We start from the raw sequence: 19,622 nt of genomic DNA, 5'->3' as shown, positions 1-19,622 counted from the left end.
TGCTGTATAGGCTTCTCAGTATTATTTTGGGGAAGTCCCCAGAAAATCTATATCAATAGTTGTTCAACTTGGAACAATTTGTAAATTTAATCCAAAAGGGGCTTGTGAATGAAAACCATTTTTAATGTCTGCTGATGTCTCACGCTGATACAATGGGCGGCATTCAATGAGGCTGATTTGCCAGGTTTTTATGGCGACTTTGTGCTGTACGGCGAATTTCTGACTAAAACGGTGAATCACCCTATTCAATGACCAGATGGCGAATACATTTCAAGGTTTTTTTCGCCATGATTCACCGAGTAGCAATCGCTATCTTTTTATGGTGAAATGGAATGTGAACTTTTAAAAAGTGTTTTGTTTTTTACAATTGATGTCAAAAAATCAGGAATTTTATTCTGAGGAGGGGCATGCTATTTTTATTCATGTGCTGTAAGCACATGAATATATATTTAATAAAAAAAAATATATATATATATATATATATATTTTTTTTACACAGACCAGCCAGCAGGGGGCCGGAGCCGAGCCGCTCATTAGATATTCATATATTCACCTCACCCGATCATTACATATGCATGATCGGGTGTAGTGAATATACCCGGTCCCCTGCTGGCACCCGGGGAGCCCACCTCCCCCCCACAAACGTTCTGGGGCAGGCAGGGAGACTTCCATCTCCCTGCCTGCCACCGTCCTCAGGCTCCCTGCGGCGTCCGCCGCAGGAGCTCAAATTCGCCGGTCAGGGGCAGCGAGCCCCTGACTCGTTGAATACCGGAGCCGGCGAGGCTCCGGAACGCAGCGAGCAGTGGCGAATGTGCAGCGAATCCTAAACAGGATTCGCTGCACGTCGCCAGTATTCTCATTGAATACTGCCCAATGTATTCTGGGTTTAATCAACATGTGACCCTGCAGCTGCTGTGGAACTATACAACCTAACATGCCCTGGCACAATTTTACTACTATCACTTGCTAAACATGTATCAGGGCATGTTGGGATTTGTAGTTCCCCAGTAATTGGAGAGACACAGGTTGAATACCCCTCATGTATTTAGTCTGACTTTTGTATTAAAACAAAAGCCTTTAGTATTTTTTTTATTCCCTGCTTTTACTGATCTTCTTGACAACTTCAGAATACAGTAGATGGTTCCGAAAGGTCGGAGAAACTACCCCAGCCAGTACTGCAGAAGTGCATACCTCCCAACAAACGTAGGCACTCCTTGGTGCTTCAAAATGGTAGCGTGGCTTTCAGTGGAGGGTGTGGCTTTGTGGAACAATATTCCTTTTTTTTCACTCTAGGGATATACCAAGCCCACCCTAAATAGCTAGGTCCACATACACCTTCCCCAAATTAACCGTACGCCCAAATTAGCAATGCAATTTCATCTGCGATTTAGCCACACTTTGTGATTATTCTGTGTGATATTTCTTAAAATATGCAACTTTAATCTGATCTGCATATTCTTTATTTCTTTTTTTCACAAAAAAAATTGAGAATCCATCCAATCGCAACTCGTGGTGGAGTGAAATAGCTATGCTAAGCCTTTTAAGCTTCTTCATCCCAAATAAAGCAAAGAAGGAAAGTTAGTGTATATGAAGACACATCTGAACTGACCTAATGCTCTGCTGTGCAGAGCACTGATGTCTTGTTCTCCCAACCTGCTCTCGGTACACTGCGTCTTGCAGGTGATGCGTGCAATGTATTCCGCCACTCTCCGTATGCATACCAGCATTTACCAACACTCTATACGTACATCAAATAATAAAATAAAGGACGGCTCTAGCTGTAAGAGCTGTCCTTTGCGATGATAGGACTTCCAGGTTTAGGACCCAGAATCCTAGCTGAGCTTTCTGCACAAATCGGGTGGTGGTGGCAATTTTCTTAAAGACCAGTGCATGCACTGCATACTATGGCACAATGCCAGAGCCTACTAGACTGCATCAGACACTAGAGTGTATAGAGAGGAGGGAATCCATATGCAGTCACAGTGTGGGCCCCTCCTCTCTTCATATACATTTGTTTATAGGGGTGATAGGAATTAAGTAAAATTTGACACAGATCACTTGTATTCCACCTTTCATATACTGTAAGCACAAACATGAAATTGTTACATGACTAGAAATCCATGGTTTCTGGCCAACATTCATTAAATCCTCCCATGTGCTGCATGGATGATTCCATGGGAAACAGTGTAGTTAACATGCAACATTTAATGATACATTGTACCATTGTACAACAGATCATTTAGTACAGGCATGTCCAACGTTGGCCCTCCAGATGTTGTGAAACTACACATCCCAGCATGCTTTGCAATAGTTTTAGCATTCTCTAATAGCAAAACTGTGGCAAAGCATGCTGGGATGTGTAGTTTCACAACATCTGGAGGGCCAACATTGGACATGCCTGATTTAGTATGTATGGTGGATGTCATGTATCATTAAATAGCAACTCGCTGCCCTGCACCATTGGGTGTCATGAACACATCTTTAGAGTTTGGAGCAAAGTCAGCTAAATGGTAAAAGTGTAGGAAATATCTAAATTATAATGTCAGAACTTGCTTCAGAACCCCTTGGACATCCCTCGTAATCAGAGCCAGATTAAGGTCTAAATGGGCCTGGAGCTGAAAATGATAAAGGGCCTATTATGCGCAATAATGTGGGTGGCGTGACCAGAGTTCTGTTTGGGTGGTCTGCTCATGGGTGTGTCTTTATTTGTGTAAATGCTTTCAACTAATTATATATGCCTGGAAAAGGCAGGGGGCTAGCATAAGAAAAATGCACAGAGATATATTGGCAGGTGCCCTCCAAAGGTACACCCGCAGGATGCCGATGTCCTCAGATACTTGCGGGGTGAGGCGGCACTCCAGTCATAAAAAAAATACTGAAAGCCGAAACTTGGTAGACAACATTTCAGCACCTTTTATGTGGTCACCTAAAGTTACCACACCATATACCCCTTATACAAATCATGTAACACAATAGTAACCCCCTTATACTGTACTTGCCTCTTACATATTATGACATATGGAATGAGCCAAAATTCACACCGATTGAGCCAAAATTCACACTATGGCACACAGATTGAGTCAAAATTCACGTTATGCCACACAGATTAAGGCAAAATTCACATTTTGCCACATGGATTGAGCCAAAATGCACACTATACCAGGCATGTCAAAACAGTGGCCCTCCTGCTGTTGTGAAACTACACGTCCCAGCATGCCTTGACATAGTTTTAGCATCCCCTAATAGCAAAACTGTGGAAATGCATGGTGGGACTTGTAGTTTCACAACAGCTGGAGGGCCATAGTGTGGACATGCCTGCACTATACCAAACAGATTGAGCAAAAATGCACAATATGCTCCATAAACAGGGGCATTTGGCGCGCATTAAAAATTGACACCATAATGCCCATTACATGTTAAGCCACACACCATAATGTCCATTAGGTATTATGCCAAACACCATAATGCCTATTAAAAATGATGCTACATAAGTGTTGCTTACCTACATGTTCATTGCCATTGGTTCGATGCTCATTGCCAGGGGTTCCATGCTCATTGCCATGTGGGATTACATGCTCATTGCCAAGGGGGAATACATGCTCGCGGTAACTGGGGGACAGCAGCCGCGGGGCAGAAATGACAGCTATTGACAGCAGGGCCAGATTAAAGCAGGGGCAAAAGGGGTCAGTACCCATGGGCCCCCTCTAGCTAGGGGCCCCCTGTGGTTGGCATGTATTTTTAACAAAAACATTATTATTATTTTTTTTAGCTAAAGGTTTTGTGCATGGGAGTGGGGTAGTGCTGCAGCTTCACCTATCTACCAATGTGACATTGATTAATGGTGCTGAGCATCGGGAGCCAAGGCACACTGACTGCACAAGTGTGCAGTGCATTACTGGGAGTTGACTAAGTCCCATGACACTTTGCACAAGAAGGCGGAGGCTGAGAGGTTTATGCTGAGCTCTGATTGGTGGAGCTTATTACATGCTTCTCAGGTCTATGGAGAACAGCAGCAGCAGCCTAGTCATGGGAGGGTTTTTAATCAGAGGCACTGACACTGTGAGGTCTCCTACAGTCCTACAGAGTAAGCAGTTACCAATTGACCAAGTTTATACTGTCTTTACTCTGTGTTTTGACAGTATAATATTCTCTCATGCAATTTGTGGCCAGTAATGACAAGTGCAAGGGGGTCCTCCTGTCTAAAGTGCCCCGGGCCCCACGAAGGCTTAATCTGGCACTGATTGACAGCCGGGCAGAGAGCAGGGGGCTGCCCGGCTGTATTCAGAGCACTGCATGTCCCGGCTATTTGAAATAATACCCCTTTCACACCAGAAAATGCAGGGACTTACCCGGGAATATGATCCCAGGATCATGCAAGGACATTCTCGGACTGGCCCCTTTTACACCAGCCTAATCCCTGCATTTTCTGGTGTGAGGGGGAGAGAAAACCACAGCTGCCCCCTTTAAACAAACAGCTATATCTTCGGAACCAACTGACCCATTTAAATGTAGGCTTCGAATGATTTTGGTCCCGTGAAACTGGGCCGTTTGGTTCCAGAGAATTCTGACCTCAAACAACATGAACAGCCATGAAATTACATTTTAGAAATGATTTTACCCACAATATCTCTAGAACCAATGAACCCATATGGACCAGGTATCAGATTGAAGGCCCAGCGATTTGGGTTCGACTGAGGTCAACCTCGAGCTTCTGTAATGCCGGAGTGGGAACTGACAGCCGTTGGAACCGGGTGGAGGTCGGAATTAGCGGGTCCCATGTTATCCTATGGGGACAACGTTCCAGGTTTGCCTGGTGGTATCTCTGGTTCCCGGGGGGCTAGCGACACAAGGCTGGGCTCGTTGGAAAGCCCTGACCCTCAGCTACAAAATGGGCCTATTTGGAGAGTGGGCCTGGAGCTGTAGCTCCATCAGGCCCATTGTTAATCCGGCCCTGCTCGTAATGACTAATCAGGCATTTGGAATTATTCAATTAGCGTAACTGGGCCAATTACCAATTATAACTGGGTTATCATTATCTTTTCCATTTTATCATGCACCCCAAATTTTATTAACTTATTTCAGTAAAAATCATTTCTGTTTTTTTTTTACTTTTTTTTTTTAAAGTGGCCTCAAATTATGCCAAAAGCACCTTTTTGTTTTGGTTTTGTTTACTTTATTATACTTATTTTAGCACCTGAATCTGCTGGAGTATGGATCATAGAGTCAACAGTATCTAGGTCAACACCAAAAGGTCAACATACACAAGGCTGACACTGACAAAAGGGCGACTTTGTAAAAAGTAGACATTAAAATGTTGTCAAATGAAAAGGTCAACATGAGTTTTTCAGGCTTTTTTTGTGTGTCAATGTCGACACCTGAGCAGGAGCACCCTGCTTCGCTCACCATGCTTTGGACCAGTTGCATTGCTCCGCTACTGATGTGCCATTCCCACACTTTACCATTCCCAATGGGAGTCCACATGGATGGTAAAGTATGAAAAAGTGAAGAAAAAGAAAGAAAATAAAAATCTCTATAAACTCATGTCAACATTTTCATGTTTACCTTTTGCTTGTGTGGACCATTAGCCAATGTTGACTTTCGTATGCTGACCTTTTTGTCAATGTGGGCCGTGTGCATGTTGGCCTATGGACTGTTGAGCTAGACATTGTCGATTTATCATCCGGATCCCCATCTGCTGTGCACAGCAGGGGCCATTCCTTGTAAATTCAGGCCAATTGAGACAAATGAACTGATTATAGGATAGCTGGACAGCTGTCTCAAATAGGATCCTGCTGAAACCGGTACAGTTGCTAGGAATGCCCTTGTCAAGCTCATTTTAATCTTTTTACCCATGTTATTATTTTCCATTTTATTTGTTTTATTTTACATAAACAGTCCAGCAGTTATGCTGTGGATACACCGGGCGATTCTGGCTCATGGCCGAATTTGACTAGCCGATTTTGGCTAACTGCACTTTAGATGTGCTTTAGACTATCTTGCTATTTGGCCCTCAGATAAATTCTTTCTACGAATGAGATAGTTACTACAGACTTGCCTGTGCAGTACATTTTTGGTACTTGTGTATTATTACAGCGCCCACGATAATCAGTCGTATGGCATTGTATTCCATTTAAAATTGTATACCATTGTATATGGCATACAATGGCATACAATGCAATGAGATGTGATTTTAAATTGTATATACAATCTTTAATTGTATAAGCACCTTAATAGGTGCTTACAATGTTAAATGCACCCCCACGCCACTGCCACTATCAACGCCAACCCGAAGCGTGACGAGCGCAACGAGTCCGCGAGGGGCAGCGGTACGCGTCCTCCGACCTTTTAATACCCCCACTATCCACGTCGGCGTGGAGTTGATTTTATATAGCGTGGCGAGCGGCTGCGCATTACTTCACATGTATTCCGCGTCCCCTCGCGGGGCTCGCTGCGCTCACCGCGCTTCGGGCTCGGTGGCTCGCTGCGCTCGCCACACTATATAAAGTCAACTCCATGCCGACGTGGATAGTGGGGGTATGAAAAGGTCGGAGGACGCGTACCGCCGCTGCGCTCGCCATGCTTCGGGTTGGCGTTGATAGCACGGGTGGCGTGGGAGTGCTTTTAACATTGTAAGCACCTATTACGGTGCTTATACAATTATTTATCTTATAGGGGGCACATTTAACATTGAAAACACCCATTAGGGTGCTTATACAATTTAAAATCTTATACCATTGTATATGCCATACAATGGCATACAATTCGATGGTATACAATTTGAAATTGTATAACATCTGCTAACATTGCATCGCATCGCATACCATCGTATGCCTTATGGTATGCGATGCGATGGGCGCCGTGATAATACACAAGTACCTATTTTTGTTCTAACTATAATAATAAATACTTGCAGCTACCATGTTATAATGATAAACCAACATTAAAAGAATAAAAACAAGGTCAGTCCCTAAATACAAATTGATCTCTACTTCATGGATATCTTTCGAGTTATATTATTATTATTATTATTATTAATAATAATAATAATAATAGTACAAAATCTTCCTACAGGACATTACTGATATTGGTTAGGAAAAAAAAAACAGTTTGTATCCCTATTGCACACTGAATGAGAAATATACATGTAATAATCAGATAATACAGAGATCTTAGTTGCATATATTACTGATATTGCTTAGTGGGTTAGCATTTTCTTAAGCAGCCCATACACGTTGCTATGAGGGCGTGCTTTCCGTGCTGTACTAGCACGATCACATTGCATTGCATTGCCTGTGCACATGTTGTGCATGCAATGCGATGCAATGTGATGAAACCTAAGTACAAAAAGTATGTGCAAGCACATACTTTTTGTACTGTGCGATGAGGTGCCACGGGAGCGCGCACCTCAAAGCACACATCGGGACAGAACGCATCGCAGCGTGTATGGGCAGCTTTATTTAATTTTTTATGTTCAACATACCCATGCAGTAGCTACAGATAAAATGCCTGAGCTGATAATTGTACAAAATGATTCACAATGGAAATATAAAAGTCAGTAATTCATATTAGAAAATATTATGCATTATGAAATATAGGAGAAACATCTGTAAGTGGTAGACAGGAACCAAACATGATGAGTACGTTTCTGATTTGAAGTCAGCGGGCTTGGGAACAGTTTTGCTCTGACCTAGATAAAAGACATTTTTGTCTACTACCCGTGAATTATACGCAATTAAGCGACATTCTAATCCCACATGGTTAGCTGCATTCCCACATACTTCCTAAGCCCCAGCTCAAACTGAGTGCGTAATCAACAGTGTAAACCCAGAGATGTTTGTGCAAAGCTAAACGCACAGTGCTCGACCAATGCAGGTCCTCTCAGCGTGGCTAGGGAAAGATTCAGAAAGATGGATAAATGTCTGCACAGAAAGAAAAAAAAACATTTCCCAGATATATATATTGCTAGATTATTATTAGTATAATTATTGCTATTAGGGATACATTACAGAAATACATATCACACTGTCTTAGTTTATCATTATTTAGCTTATGAGGTTATTATAAAGATAAACTCATAATATATAAGGTATAGTAATATTAAAGTGTAACTATGTTACAAAAATTGTATTTTGTAACCAGGATGCTGCAACCAGGATTTCCCCCTTTCCCATGAACCTCACCATGAATAGGGTGTTTGACTACCATAGCCCAGTGCCACTGTTACATAGAAAGGGGCAGCTGCTGATAGGTTCCTAGTTATTATTATTATTATTATTATTTTATATATTTTTATATATATATATATATATATATATATATATATATATATATCACTACAAGTGTTCCGCAGCACCTGACAATACATAGATTAGTGAAAAGCAAGAAAATAAAGAAGGTTCTTGTGTAGTTTCACGGCGCCAGCTACTTCCGGGCTCTACGCTCGCCAAACTATCTAAAATAAAGTAACTTAACTCCATGCCAACGTGGATAGTTCATACCCCCACTGTCCACGTTGGCATGGAGTTGATTTTAGATAGCGTGGTGAGCGTAGCGAGCCACCGAGCCCGCAGCGTGGGCGTGCGAAGCGAGCCCCGCAAGGCGCCGTGAAACTACACAAGTACCATAAAGAATTACAGTACAATGCTAATTAGGACAAGTACATGGTAAATAAAGACAGTAACAGCAGAGGACAGGACACTGGAGCAATTATCAAGGTGATCGAGATATATTCTAAGAGAAGCACATGAGGAAAGAGGGCCCTGCTTATGAGAGCTTACATTCTAGTTACGGATAAGATGATGCAAGAAGCCCCGTTCAGCTGGTGCTTCATGTGGGGCTACCCCAACAATTCTAAGAGTAGGCAATCTCTTATATATTTAGCCAGATCTGTCACTCAACCCCTGTGGAGAACGTTCCTGTGTAGAACAGTTTCACTTTCATGTGTCTAACGTTCCACCCCCTTGACATCACCTGCCCCCGCCCAGCCAGGGCTACAGTACACGCCCACCATCCACCATTACTCCACAGCCACCATCCACCATTACTCCTGCACATCCCTACCCTCTGCCAGGACCCCCGCGACCCCCCTCCCGCGATTCGCGGGACCCCCGCGACCCCCCTCCCGCGATTTGCGGAACCCCCGTGACCCCCCCTCCCGCCATTCGCGGGACCCCGCACCCCCCCTCCCGCGATTCGCGGGACCCCCGCTTTCCACCCTCCCGCGAGTCGCGGGACCCCCGCGACCCCCCCTCCCGTGATTCGCGGGACCCCCGCGAACCCCCCCTCCCGCGATTCGCGGGACCCCCGCGACCCCCCTCCCGCGATTCGCGGGACCCCCGCGACCACCCCGGTTTCCGGACTATTGTTAGACAGCACTTACATCGACAGCCATTACATCGACACCATTAGTTCGACAGCTCAATAGGTCGACATGGTTTTAGGTCGACATACCATTAGGTCGACATGTCATTATGTCGACAGCTCATTAGGTCGACAGCTCATTAGGTCGACAGCTCATTAGGTCGACATGTTTTTAGGTCGACACTGCCATTAGGTCGACAGTGTCTATGTCGACAGTCAAAAGGTCGACATGGGTTTTTTTCACTGTTTATTGAGCCGACATGTGCCGACAGGCGGTATTTCATGCCCTACTATCCACTAGGGCGTGGTGGGAGAATAAAATAGTGTGCCGAGCGCAGCGAGGCACCGTGCCCGAAGCATAGCGAGCGGCTGCGGTACACTTCAAACTGTGTCCATGTCGACTGTGTCGACATTTCGGCCAAAAAAACAGTGAAAAAACACATGTCGACCTTTTGACTGTCGACATAGACTCTGTCGACCTAATGGCAGTGTCGACCTAAAATCATGTCGACCTAATGAGCTGTCAACCTAATGAGCTGTCGACCTAATGAGCTGTCGACATAATGGTATGTCGACCTAAAACCATGTCGACCTATTGAGCTGTCGAACTAATGGTGTCGATGTAATGGCTGTCGATGTAAGTGCTGTCTAATATCCGTCCCAGACCCGACCACCCCCTCCCGCGATTCGCTGGACCTCCGCCACCACCCCCTCCCGCGAAACGCGGGACCCCCGCGACCCTCCCGCAAGTCGCGGGACCCCAGCGACCGCTCCCGCGAGCCCCCTCCCGCGATTCGCAGGACCCCTGCATCCTCCCCTCCCGCGATTCGCGGGACCCCTGCGACCCCCCCTCCCGGCATTAAAAGGGCCCCCCGCGACCCCCCCTCCCGCGATTCACGGCACCCCCCCCCCTACTGTGATTTGCGACCCCCCTCCCGCAATTCGCGCCGCCCCCTCCCGCGATTCACGGAACCCCCCGTAGCGCCCCCCTCCCGCGATTTGCGGGCCCCCTCGGCACTTCTTGCGATTTGCGACCGCCCCCTAATTCACACATTCGGGGACCCCACCTCCCGTGATTCATGCCCCCCTCACGCAATTCACGGCACCCCCCACACCCCCTTCCTGCGATTCGCAACCCCCCACGACCCCCCCTCCCGCGATTCACGAAACCCCCCGTAGCGCCCCCCTCCCGCGATTTGCGGGCCCCCTCGGCACCTCTCGCAATTTGCGACCGCCCCGTAATTCACACATTCGGGGACCCCCCCTCCCGCGATTCATGCCCCCCTCACGCAATTCACGGCACCCCCCATACCCCCCTTCCTGCGATTCGGAACCCCCCACGACCCCCCCTCCCGCGATTCATGCCCCCTCCCGCGATTCACGGACCCCCGCACCACCCCCCTGCGCCCACCCTCCCTTGATTCACGCCCCCCTCATGCAATTCACGGCAACCCCCCACACCCCCCCTCCTGCGATTCGCAGCCCCCCCACGACCCCCCCCTCCTGCGATTCATGACCCCTCCCGTGATTCACGGACCCCCACACCACCCCCCCTTGACTCACGGCACCCCACGCGCCCCTCCCGCAATTCACGGACCTCCGCAACCCCCCCTCCCGCAATTCACTAACCCCGACAACCCCCCTCCCGCAATTTGCGGACCCCCCTTCCCACGATTCAAGCCCCCCCGCGCACGATTTGCGGACCCCCGCTCCCTCCCGCTAACCGCGTATCCCCACACACCACCCCCCCTCCCGCAATTTGCAGACCCCCCAGATCCCCTACCGGCAATTCCACCCCCCAGCGGACCACCGCGGCCCCCGCTCCCGCATTTCACGTACCCCCGTGACAATGGGGGATCCTGTACCACCACAAGCAGGTACCGCCCCTAGGTGGGAAATCCGGCCCTGGCTGCCGCACTGCAGGTTTCCCCACTGCCCTCTGCACCAGCGCCACAACTTTTATCAATGTCTTGCCCACATACCACTATTATACAGCCTCCTGCTCTCATGCACGCTCACTCCCTCCCAGTGGGAGGAGACGCTCACCTACTGCCGGGAGCTGCATACTGTCCCCCACCCTCCTCCAGTTCTAGGGATGCCCATCGACCATCAATGATTTTCAAATAATCGATGGTTTATGGCCGATGTTGAATACTTTTGCCATCAATGTGGGAGGACACTGCCCTGCCTCCTGTTCTCCTGCCCCGTAACTTCCGCCAGTGGAGACCCGCTCACCCTGTGTTGCCCACATTCCCCTATCATGCTTTACCGCCCAGCCTCCTGCTCTCATGCACCCTAACTCCCACCCAGTCGGAGGAGACACTGACTCCTGTATTTCTGTGCTGCCACGCTGGACCCTCACCCACTGGCAGAAGCTGCACAGTGTCCACCACCCTCTTTAGTCCCCCGTATGCCCACACACCCCTATCACTACCCAGCTTCCTGCTCTCCTGAACCGTAACTTCCACCACTGGGTAATCGCTGATGCTGTGTTGCCCACATACCCCTATCATGCCTCATATCCCAGCCTCCTGCTCTCATGCACCCTAACTCCCACCCAGTAGGAGGAGACACTGACTCAGGGCCACCGTCCGGTACTCCTGTGCTGCCACGCTGGACCCTCACCCACTGCCAGAAGCTGCAATACAGGGCATCTTTCATACAATTCTAACCATATTTCTCACAATACAAATGTTTACAAATTAAGGGGCGTAGCCCCTTACGCCGGTGTGAAGAGCGCCCGTAGGGCGCGATGAATCACCTAGTGCTATAATATTCTAAGTAAATTGTAATACAGCCTTTTTAACCATGCTCACTTTGATGTCACATAGTTAATGCAACCTCAAGCACAAAGAAATGAATGAGTTAATTTTTTGTAGATAAAAGTTAACCTCCAGCAAATTTATTCAGCTCCCATATAAGGCTCTATCACTTTGGGTGAAAGGCATGTCCACCTATTTACTATCCTTTGTTGTTGATGCTTTATTACTGTCTAATGCTGAATGCGTCAGGAGAGTGGAGAGAAGATGCAGGTTCAATAGGTATTTTACAAAGATGGAAAGAGAATAGACGCTGCAAGCTCAGCAGTAATATGGGCAAATACTTATTGTCTTACAATATACCCGATATATATCAGAGCTTGGCCGCTCTGCCGGAGAATGAAATGTTGTCTATGAAATTACCGGGGAGCTGTGAAAATGTCGAGGAATCACAGTCATTTTAGGATTGGGTGACAGATATGATTTTTATAAGTCCTGCCACTTACCCAAAATAGCTTTGTAAATTTGCAGAATTAAAAATAACTTATTACAGAGATAAAATGTAATGAAAAGACAAATAATAATTTGCTGTAATGTGAGTACTGATGCTTCGATGCATAAACAGCATTTCTGTGTGAGACCAAGTAAATGGAATATAAATGAGTAGAAGGCACTTAATGAATAAAGGGAGATCTGTATATTGAGGATGCGCATAACTAGTAAAAGAGACTTTTAAGTGATGAATTCTTTCCTCCAAAATGCCATCTATTCAGCTACCGAGTCTCCAGAGAAACAACAGCCCTGGGTGAAGAAGGGAGAGCACGTCTCGCCTCTCAGGTCAAAAAGCAGATGAAGCACATCGACAATGAGAGAGGAAGAAGTAGCTGTAGAAGTTACCTAATATGTGACAGGGAAGACTCCAGTCACTAAACACTGAGAATGTGGGAATGTGTTGTTCATGATATAAGTGCATTAGAACCTCCAAATGACTCACCTGGCCTTGTGTGTCTCTGCTGCTAGTGTTCTATTATTACTGGCAGCTGTTTGACCCTCCATGCTGATGGGTTTCAAGCAAAAAAGTAAATGTATGATTTATTTACCTGGGATATTTTTACAGGTTTAATTCGATACACTGTATAGTGTGGCTTCCAGATCACAGGGTGGAAAACATTGGGATCATGGAGGGCTGCAACTGACAGCTTGATATAACTTATTTCAGGATCAGCTACTGTACTTTACAAAGTTCTTAGTTGCTATACAAATTCCCCATGATCCATATTGTTGTGTAACATAAGTTTTCTATATTGGTGCTACCTCGTTATGCTTTCATACAGTATGAAGATTATATAATGTTAGGTTAAATTACATAAAGCAGAATTCATAACAGACATGTAAGGTACACATGTATATAATTACTAGTAAGCCCGCTCGAAGCAAAAGCTTTGAAAGCTAGTCTGCTACTTTCTGTGTTTGTGTGAGAAAGAGATGTAGTGTTTCGGAGACTCACAGACACTAGACATATAGATATATAGAGAGAGAGAGAGAGAGAGAGAGAGAGAGAGACAGAGAGAGAGATGATAAAGCTGTGATCTATCATTTAGGAATTGAATCAGTAAATTTTAAATGCGATACGTAATGCACGGTACTAGAAGCATTTTAGTAAAAAGATTATTTTTCGTATTTCTGAATATTTTTATATTTTAATGAGGTACAGTATCTTGAGGATGGATCCCATGTGTGTACACAAAATGCATGTTGTATAAACACATCAAACACATGCAATACACACAAATATATTTTGTTTGTGCATAAAAAAAGATTTCAGAACATGAACCAAAGTTTGTGTCCTATCTCAGGCACTGAATAAGAATGCCAAGCAATAATTTTCCTACACATATTTGGTGCCAGTTACATATCCTGTCTCCAGTAGTGCCAGTTACAGATGTCCCCAGTAGTGCCTTTAGCAAAAAAGTACATTATGGAAACTATGGTTTTCAGAATAATTTGGATAACAGATATTTGGATAAAGGATACTCAACAAAAAAAGAAACAAGAAAAACCATGTATATATATATATATATATATATATATATATATATATATATATATATATATATATTAGACTATATTATTAGACTATATTACTGAGTGGTGCCAATTTTTAGTTAATTAATTTGAGTAATATAGTGTATTTCTGACTACAATTAATATCCTTCCATACATTATATGTTTTTGCCGGTATTTGTGAATATAAAGTGAATTGTTTACATTTACATAAGGCTAGTTGGTATAGCTGATGGGCACACATTGTCCATGAACTCAATTTAAATGAACTTGCAGTTTCTGAGGTAGGTAATATATGTATCATACTATTGTCAAGTCCATTATTCATCCCCAGCACAAATTAGGAAATAGACTGAAATTTTATGGAAAGAAATATACTACTGCACAATCCTGGTACTGTTCATGTCCACCTACCTGGCTTCTCTTTTCCCCAGCAGGAGAGGATCTTGATCTAAAATGCAGGGAAACAGGTTGCTGAAAGGTCTCGGGCAAATCTCTAGGTGATGCTGCTGATACCTCCAGCCATTCTGTGGGTTTAACAGCAGTTACTTCTCTCTGTTGGCGTGCTGGAGAGCTTATGCAATCTGTTTTTGATCTATAATCTAGTCGAAGACGTTGCTGAATAAAAGAGCTGCTGCGGCTCCGGTTTTCTTGATGTTCATTTTTCTTCTCTAAGCTGGCCAAGTCAGACAATCCTGTGAGACCAGGTGGAAGTGTGGAGGAAACACATCTAGTTTTTAATAGTTTATCTCTTGGATCCCTACTAATGAATGACATATTGTGCTCCTGTAGGGAATTCATACTAGAAGTAGAGGAGATACTCTGACTGTCCATCATGCTCCCTGAGAAGTAGGTGCTCTGTGATCTTTCTTTTAGCAAGCCAGTTTCTTGAGGAGAAGGTCTCCGGCCTGTTTTGCGTTCTATGTAGTCAGCAAGGGCGTTTTGCTGAAGCTGCTTAAGCTCTGGTTTTGACAGATTAACAGTTGAGCCAGCTTTTCCATCTCTCTCAAACATTCTACGCCGGTCTGCCACTGTTTGCTCCAAGAAGCTCATATTTTGCACCTTCTTTTGAATCCTTGTAGAGGATGGCTCATTGTCTGATGCACCCACCTCATTCATCTTTTCTGGCTCTGAATAGGATCGCTTTTTCTGCTCTGTTGTCAAACGCCTCCTGGCCCCAATTCGAGGTACTTGGTATGATACACCTGATCCCTCTTGACTGTGAAACTCCTGGTTGATAGCAAAAGTGTCCATGGGAGTAACACTGTGCCTTTCTTTTGGTGCATGAGGGGACACAGGGGGAGTTTTGCCATAGAGAACAGCTGAATTAGGTCTCTTTACATTCTTCTCTTGTGTCTTGTATTGTGTTGGGCTAAATTCCAAATCTTTACGTCTATAAGATGTTGCTTCTAGGACTTTGGATTGTGCATCTTTGATACTGTTTCTGTAAGCCCTACTAAAACCTAGAGTGTCTTGTGCAGCACTCTGCCATTGGTCTTCTTTATTTGGCATTGTTAAAGAATCAGCTATCATTTTATCTCCCTCTGCCAAGGCTTGCAAAACATGCTGCTTGTCATGATTCTGCTGTACTATGTCTAGTTGAGTTTCCACTGCTGCCTTCTGAATATCCTCTCTTTTTAAATGGTGAACACCAACATCTTTTTCAGTAGCACGGGAACCTGAAAGTTGGTTGCATTCAACAACTTGAACTTGTTCCTGCGAATTAAACTTGTTCCTTAATTCTTCAATGCTATTTATAGATGCTCTGTTGTTTGTTCCTCTTGTACACTGACCTGAATTTTGGCCATATATACTTCCACTTAAGACCTGGGACTTCTGACATTCCTGCTCTCGTTTCTCAATCTTGCTAATTTTTTCTAAAACTGAAGACCTTTGTTTGACATCTGTCCTGCCAGGTTGTAGATTGCCACTTTGATTGCTACCTGAACTTAATCTTCTTCTGGTAAAGTCAACGGAGTTCTTGTGTGGAGGTGAGGAAGGCTGATCAGATTGTAGGTGATAAGACATAACGGAGCTTTCAATGTCTTCAATGTGTTGTGTAAAGCTTGGGCTGTTCAATTTGTTTCTGTGGTCCAAAGCTAGCGGAGAGGGTCTGTCATCAATTCTATTGTTTAATGATGAAATGGAATTATATTGCCAATCCAAATTTGGATCTTTGTTTGTGTCAGTGCTGTCATTAGTTCTGTGTGATTCCATGCCTATCACTATAGATGACGGAAGTGGCATGATATGGTTTGGGCTCCACTCATTCTGGAAAGCAGGCCCGGACTGACTCCTACTTTTTCCATTATTGCTGAACTCCTGGACGTTACTATTAGCTTGCTCATCACTAGAAAACAATCTTTGTTTTTTTATTCTAGATTCAGTTTTTGGTTGCAGATGATCATTTTTACTGAAGCAGTGATTTACTTTTGAATTTGTTCTCTCTTTTTCATTGTTTATAGAAGAATCAGGGGTAATTTCAGTACCAGGAGAGAAGTGTAGCTTGTAGTGAGTAAATTGTGTAGGACCATCTTCATTTTTTTCTTCAATTTTATTGGTCTGGTCTACGGGACAGGACACAATAGAACCATTATGAATATTCTGAATACTTTTAGCCTGCAAAGAAAAATCTCCTTTACATACCGTGGTTGCAGTGGGACAATAACCTCCCTCTTTGGCCAGTGCTGGATAAAGTCTTCCACTGTTATTTTTAAGAGGCTGAGGAGCATGAGCAAAATGAGGCTCTGGAGATGGGACAGGGTAGATTCCAGTAGGAAGCATAGGCTGTCCAGGCTGTGGCACTTGTGAATATAATTGCTTAGGTTTCATTAGTGGGCTACATTCTGGACTTTTCTCTAAAACAGTATGCAGCGGTCCTTCGCCAAACACTGCTTTCATTTGTTGATTTGTATTACAAGTTGCACTAGTAGGATGTGATCCTGGTCCTTTAGAATGTGTTCGAATAGACCTATTTTGGTCCAAACTAGACCAGGAACTTGGTCTGTCATGATGTCTAGTTACTGTATAACTGTCTCTCCTAGTAGGTGGCATAGGTGGTCCCTTTTCAATTATGTCACCCTCAGAAAAAACTCTGTTCTGATCAAGCCTTCCTACAGAGCTTCTATTGTTCCTAACATAACCACCAGAAAGTCTACCATGGTTTTTGACGGTTGATAAATTAACTTCATACTCTTCTGAGACACCACGCTGAGCATCGTAGACTGTCTTTATATACCGAATATCTGCATGTTTTATTCCTTCTTGCAAGTTACCCCGAGAAAACATGCTTTCCATGGAGTAGGACTTCTCCTTGCAGAATGGAGTTGGGTGGTATTCTGGTATACTGGCATTGGTGGAGAATGAGCTGTAAGCAGAGTCTCTCTTGTTGTGCAGATGAGCAAGTTGATCTATGGAGTTGGTGGACTTAGCAGGTGAAAGTTGACAAGGATTATATGCAGATGATGTATGGTCCAAACTTTCCATGCTCCCTCTTGAACTGTACTGGTCGAGACTCCGTCTTAAACACCCATGGTCATAGTTGGAGAGATCACTTGCAGATGAACTGAAAGAAAAACGAACACAGGGAAAATCTTACTGTTTGCAAGAAACGTTCAAGTGAGCTTATAAATAAACTTGCAGATGAAATGTTTAGATTATGGGAGGAACGGAAGAGGAACCATATTTGGGGCCATGCTCTGTTCAGTGCCAGTTGTCATTCCTGCATATTATAAGCAATTGCTTGTGGCTGCTATGCTCATTCGATTAATCATGCAGTTATGTTGGAATAACACAGATAAAAGAGGAGATATAACCTTTTCAGATTCCATAAACAACCAGTTTATTGACACTTCTCAAACTAATCACAAACACCATAAAACAAGAAGACAGTGAGAACATGAAAGACTTAAACAAAGTAAAGAATACACCGTATGTGTATATTTGACTTCTTTTCTTTTTATGGAGTTGAACGTTTTCCCTGGCAGTCTTCCTGGAAACTAGCAGTGCTAGAGACATTTTGTTTGCTACAAGAAATCTAAACAGACAAAGGCAGAAAGGCAAGAATAAAAAACATTCCGCCTTTTGAGGGTGACTGTTATAATGCTGTGTGTGGTTTAAAAAAAGTGTAGTCATACCCACCAAAATCACTGGTGGATTGATGGCATATGTAGATTTGACAAATGTATTTCTAATCTAAATAAATATGAAATATTAGAATCATGTACAAATTCTTATTCCATCCTGCTGCTCTAGAACAACGGCCCCTGATTTCTTCATTTAAAATGATATCAACAAGTTTAAGGTCAACTGTGTAGTGTCAGGCTTGATAGTGTTTTATGGGGCAGTACGGATGGTGTAATGGTTAGCATTACTGCCTCACAGCACTGAGGTCATGGGTTCAATTCCCACCATGGCTCTAACTGTGCGAAGTTAGTGTATTCTCCCCGTACTTGCGCGGGTTTCCTCTGGGTACTTCGGTTTCCTCCCACAATCCAAAAATATACTGGCATATCTTCTGTAAAGTGCTGCGGAATATGTATGCGCTATATAAGAAACTGTTAATAAATATATAAATTGCTGTTCTTTATAACATAAGCATATTGGACATTAGGTAAGTGATAAAATAGTAAAGCCATCCCATGAGCAGCCCATACTCCCAAGCACTAGTTGTTTTCATGTCTGTATTTATATTGACGATATTGTATCAGGATTGTTCCATGTAATTCCTGTTTTCCCTCTGTGCTGGAATGTACTGTGGTATCTTACAAATCAATGACCCGTGGTGGCTGCTGTCCCTCGGCTGCAGTGCTGACCAAAGACTGTAGAAGGAAGCCACCCAGCACATATCAACATACATGTAAACTTATATGTAAGAGTGAGCTTGCTGCCTTACCCAGAGATCAGCAGCTGCCAATGCAACCAATGACACAGCACAGGACACAGGCTTACAGAGATAAACCTGTCTAGTGTTGATAAGCCTGCCCCTGACTCCTGTGAAACTAGCCAATGGGAGCTAAGGGGGGATTGGGGTGGGCTTATTGACAATAGGCAGGGTATACCTGCATCTCAGAATGCAGCCACAAGCATTAACTCCTATAACACGCTACTGAACATACCATTTTTGTGGGCATTACCAGCCACCTCAAATTCAACAAGCAGGGAATTATCATCCCTTTTCTATCACCTTTCTCTTACTGCACCCAGAAGGGCACATGGGGAGGTTCTCAGTACCCAGAAACCTCTGCTGATCAGTGCTGGCCAGCAACACTATCTACAGCTCCGATAAAAGGATAATGCTGAGTGCAGTACTTCCTGGTGCTGTCCACCTGATGTTTTTGATTATCGAATAAAGCTTTGTCTTTGATCTTTCAACTATTGCTGTTGAGTGCCTGCTTTCCACATACCAAGAATATAATATGGGATCAACAAACCTGTAGT

General features: G+C 44.4%; 1 protein-coding gene across 2 annotated transcripts in view; it reads right to left on the bottom strand.

Moving 5' to 3' along the window:
* Window positions 1-19,622, bottom strand: part of SHROOM3 (shroom family member 3) — a 381,603-nt gene that overhangs the window by 32,775 nt on the left and 329,206 nt on the right. For both annotated transcript variants that reach the window (XM_083176821.1, XM_083176829.1), the window contains one exon: window positions 14,598-17,748. In XM_083176821.1, coding sequence (XP_083032947.1) covers window positions 14,598-17,748 — 3,151 coding nt within the window. The remainder of the gene's footprint in view (window positions 1-14,597; window positions 17,749-19,622) is intronic.

This window comes from Crinia signifera, chromosome 1, assembly GCF_055691185.1.
Source record: "Crinia signifera chromosome 1, ASM5569118v1, whole genome shotgun sequence".
Lineage (NCBI taxonomy): Eukaryota > Metazoa > Chordata > Amphibia > Anura > Myobatrachidae > Crinia > Crinia signifera.
This window is presented reverse-complemented; position numbering and strand designations above follow the sequence as displayed.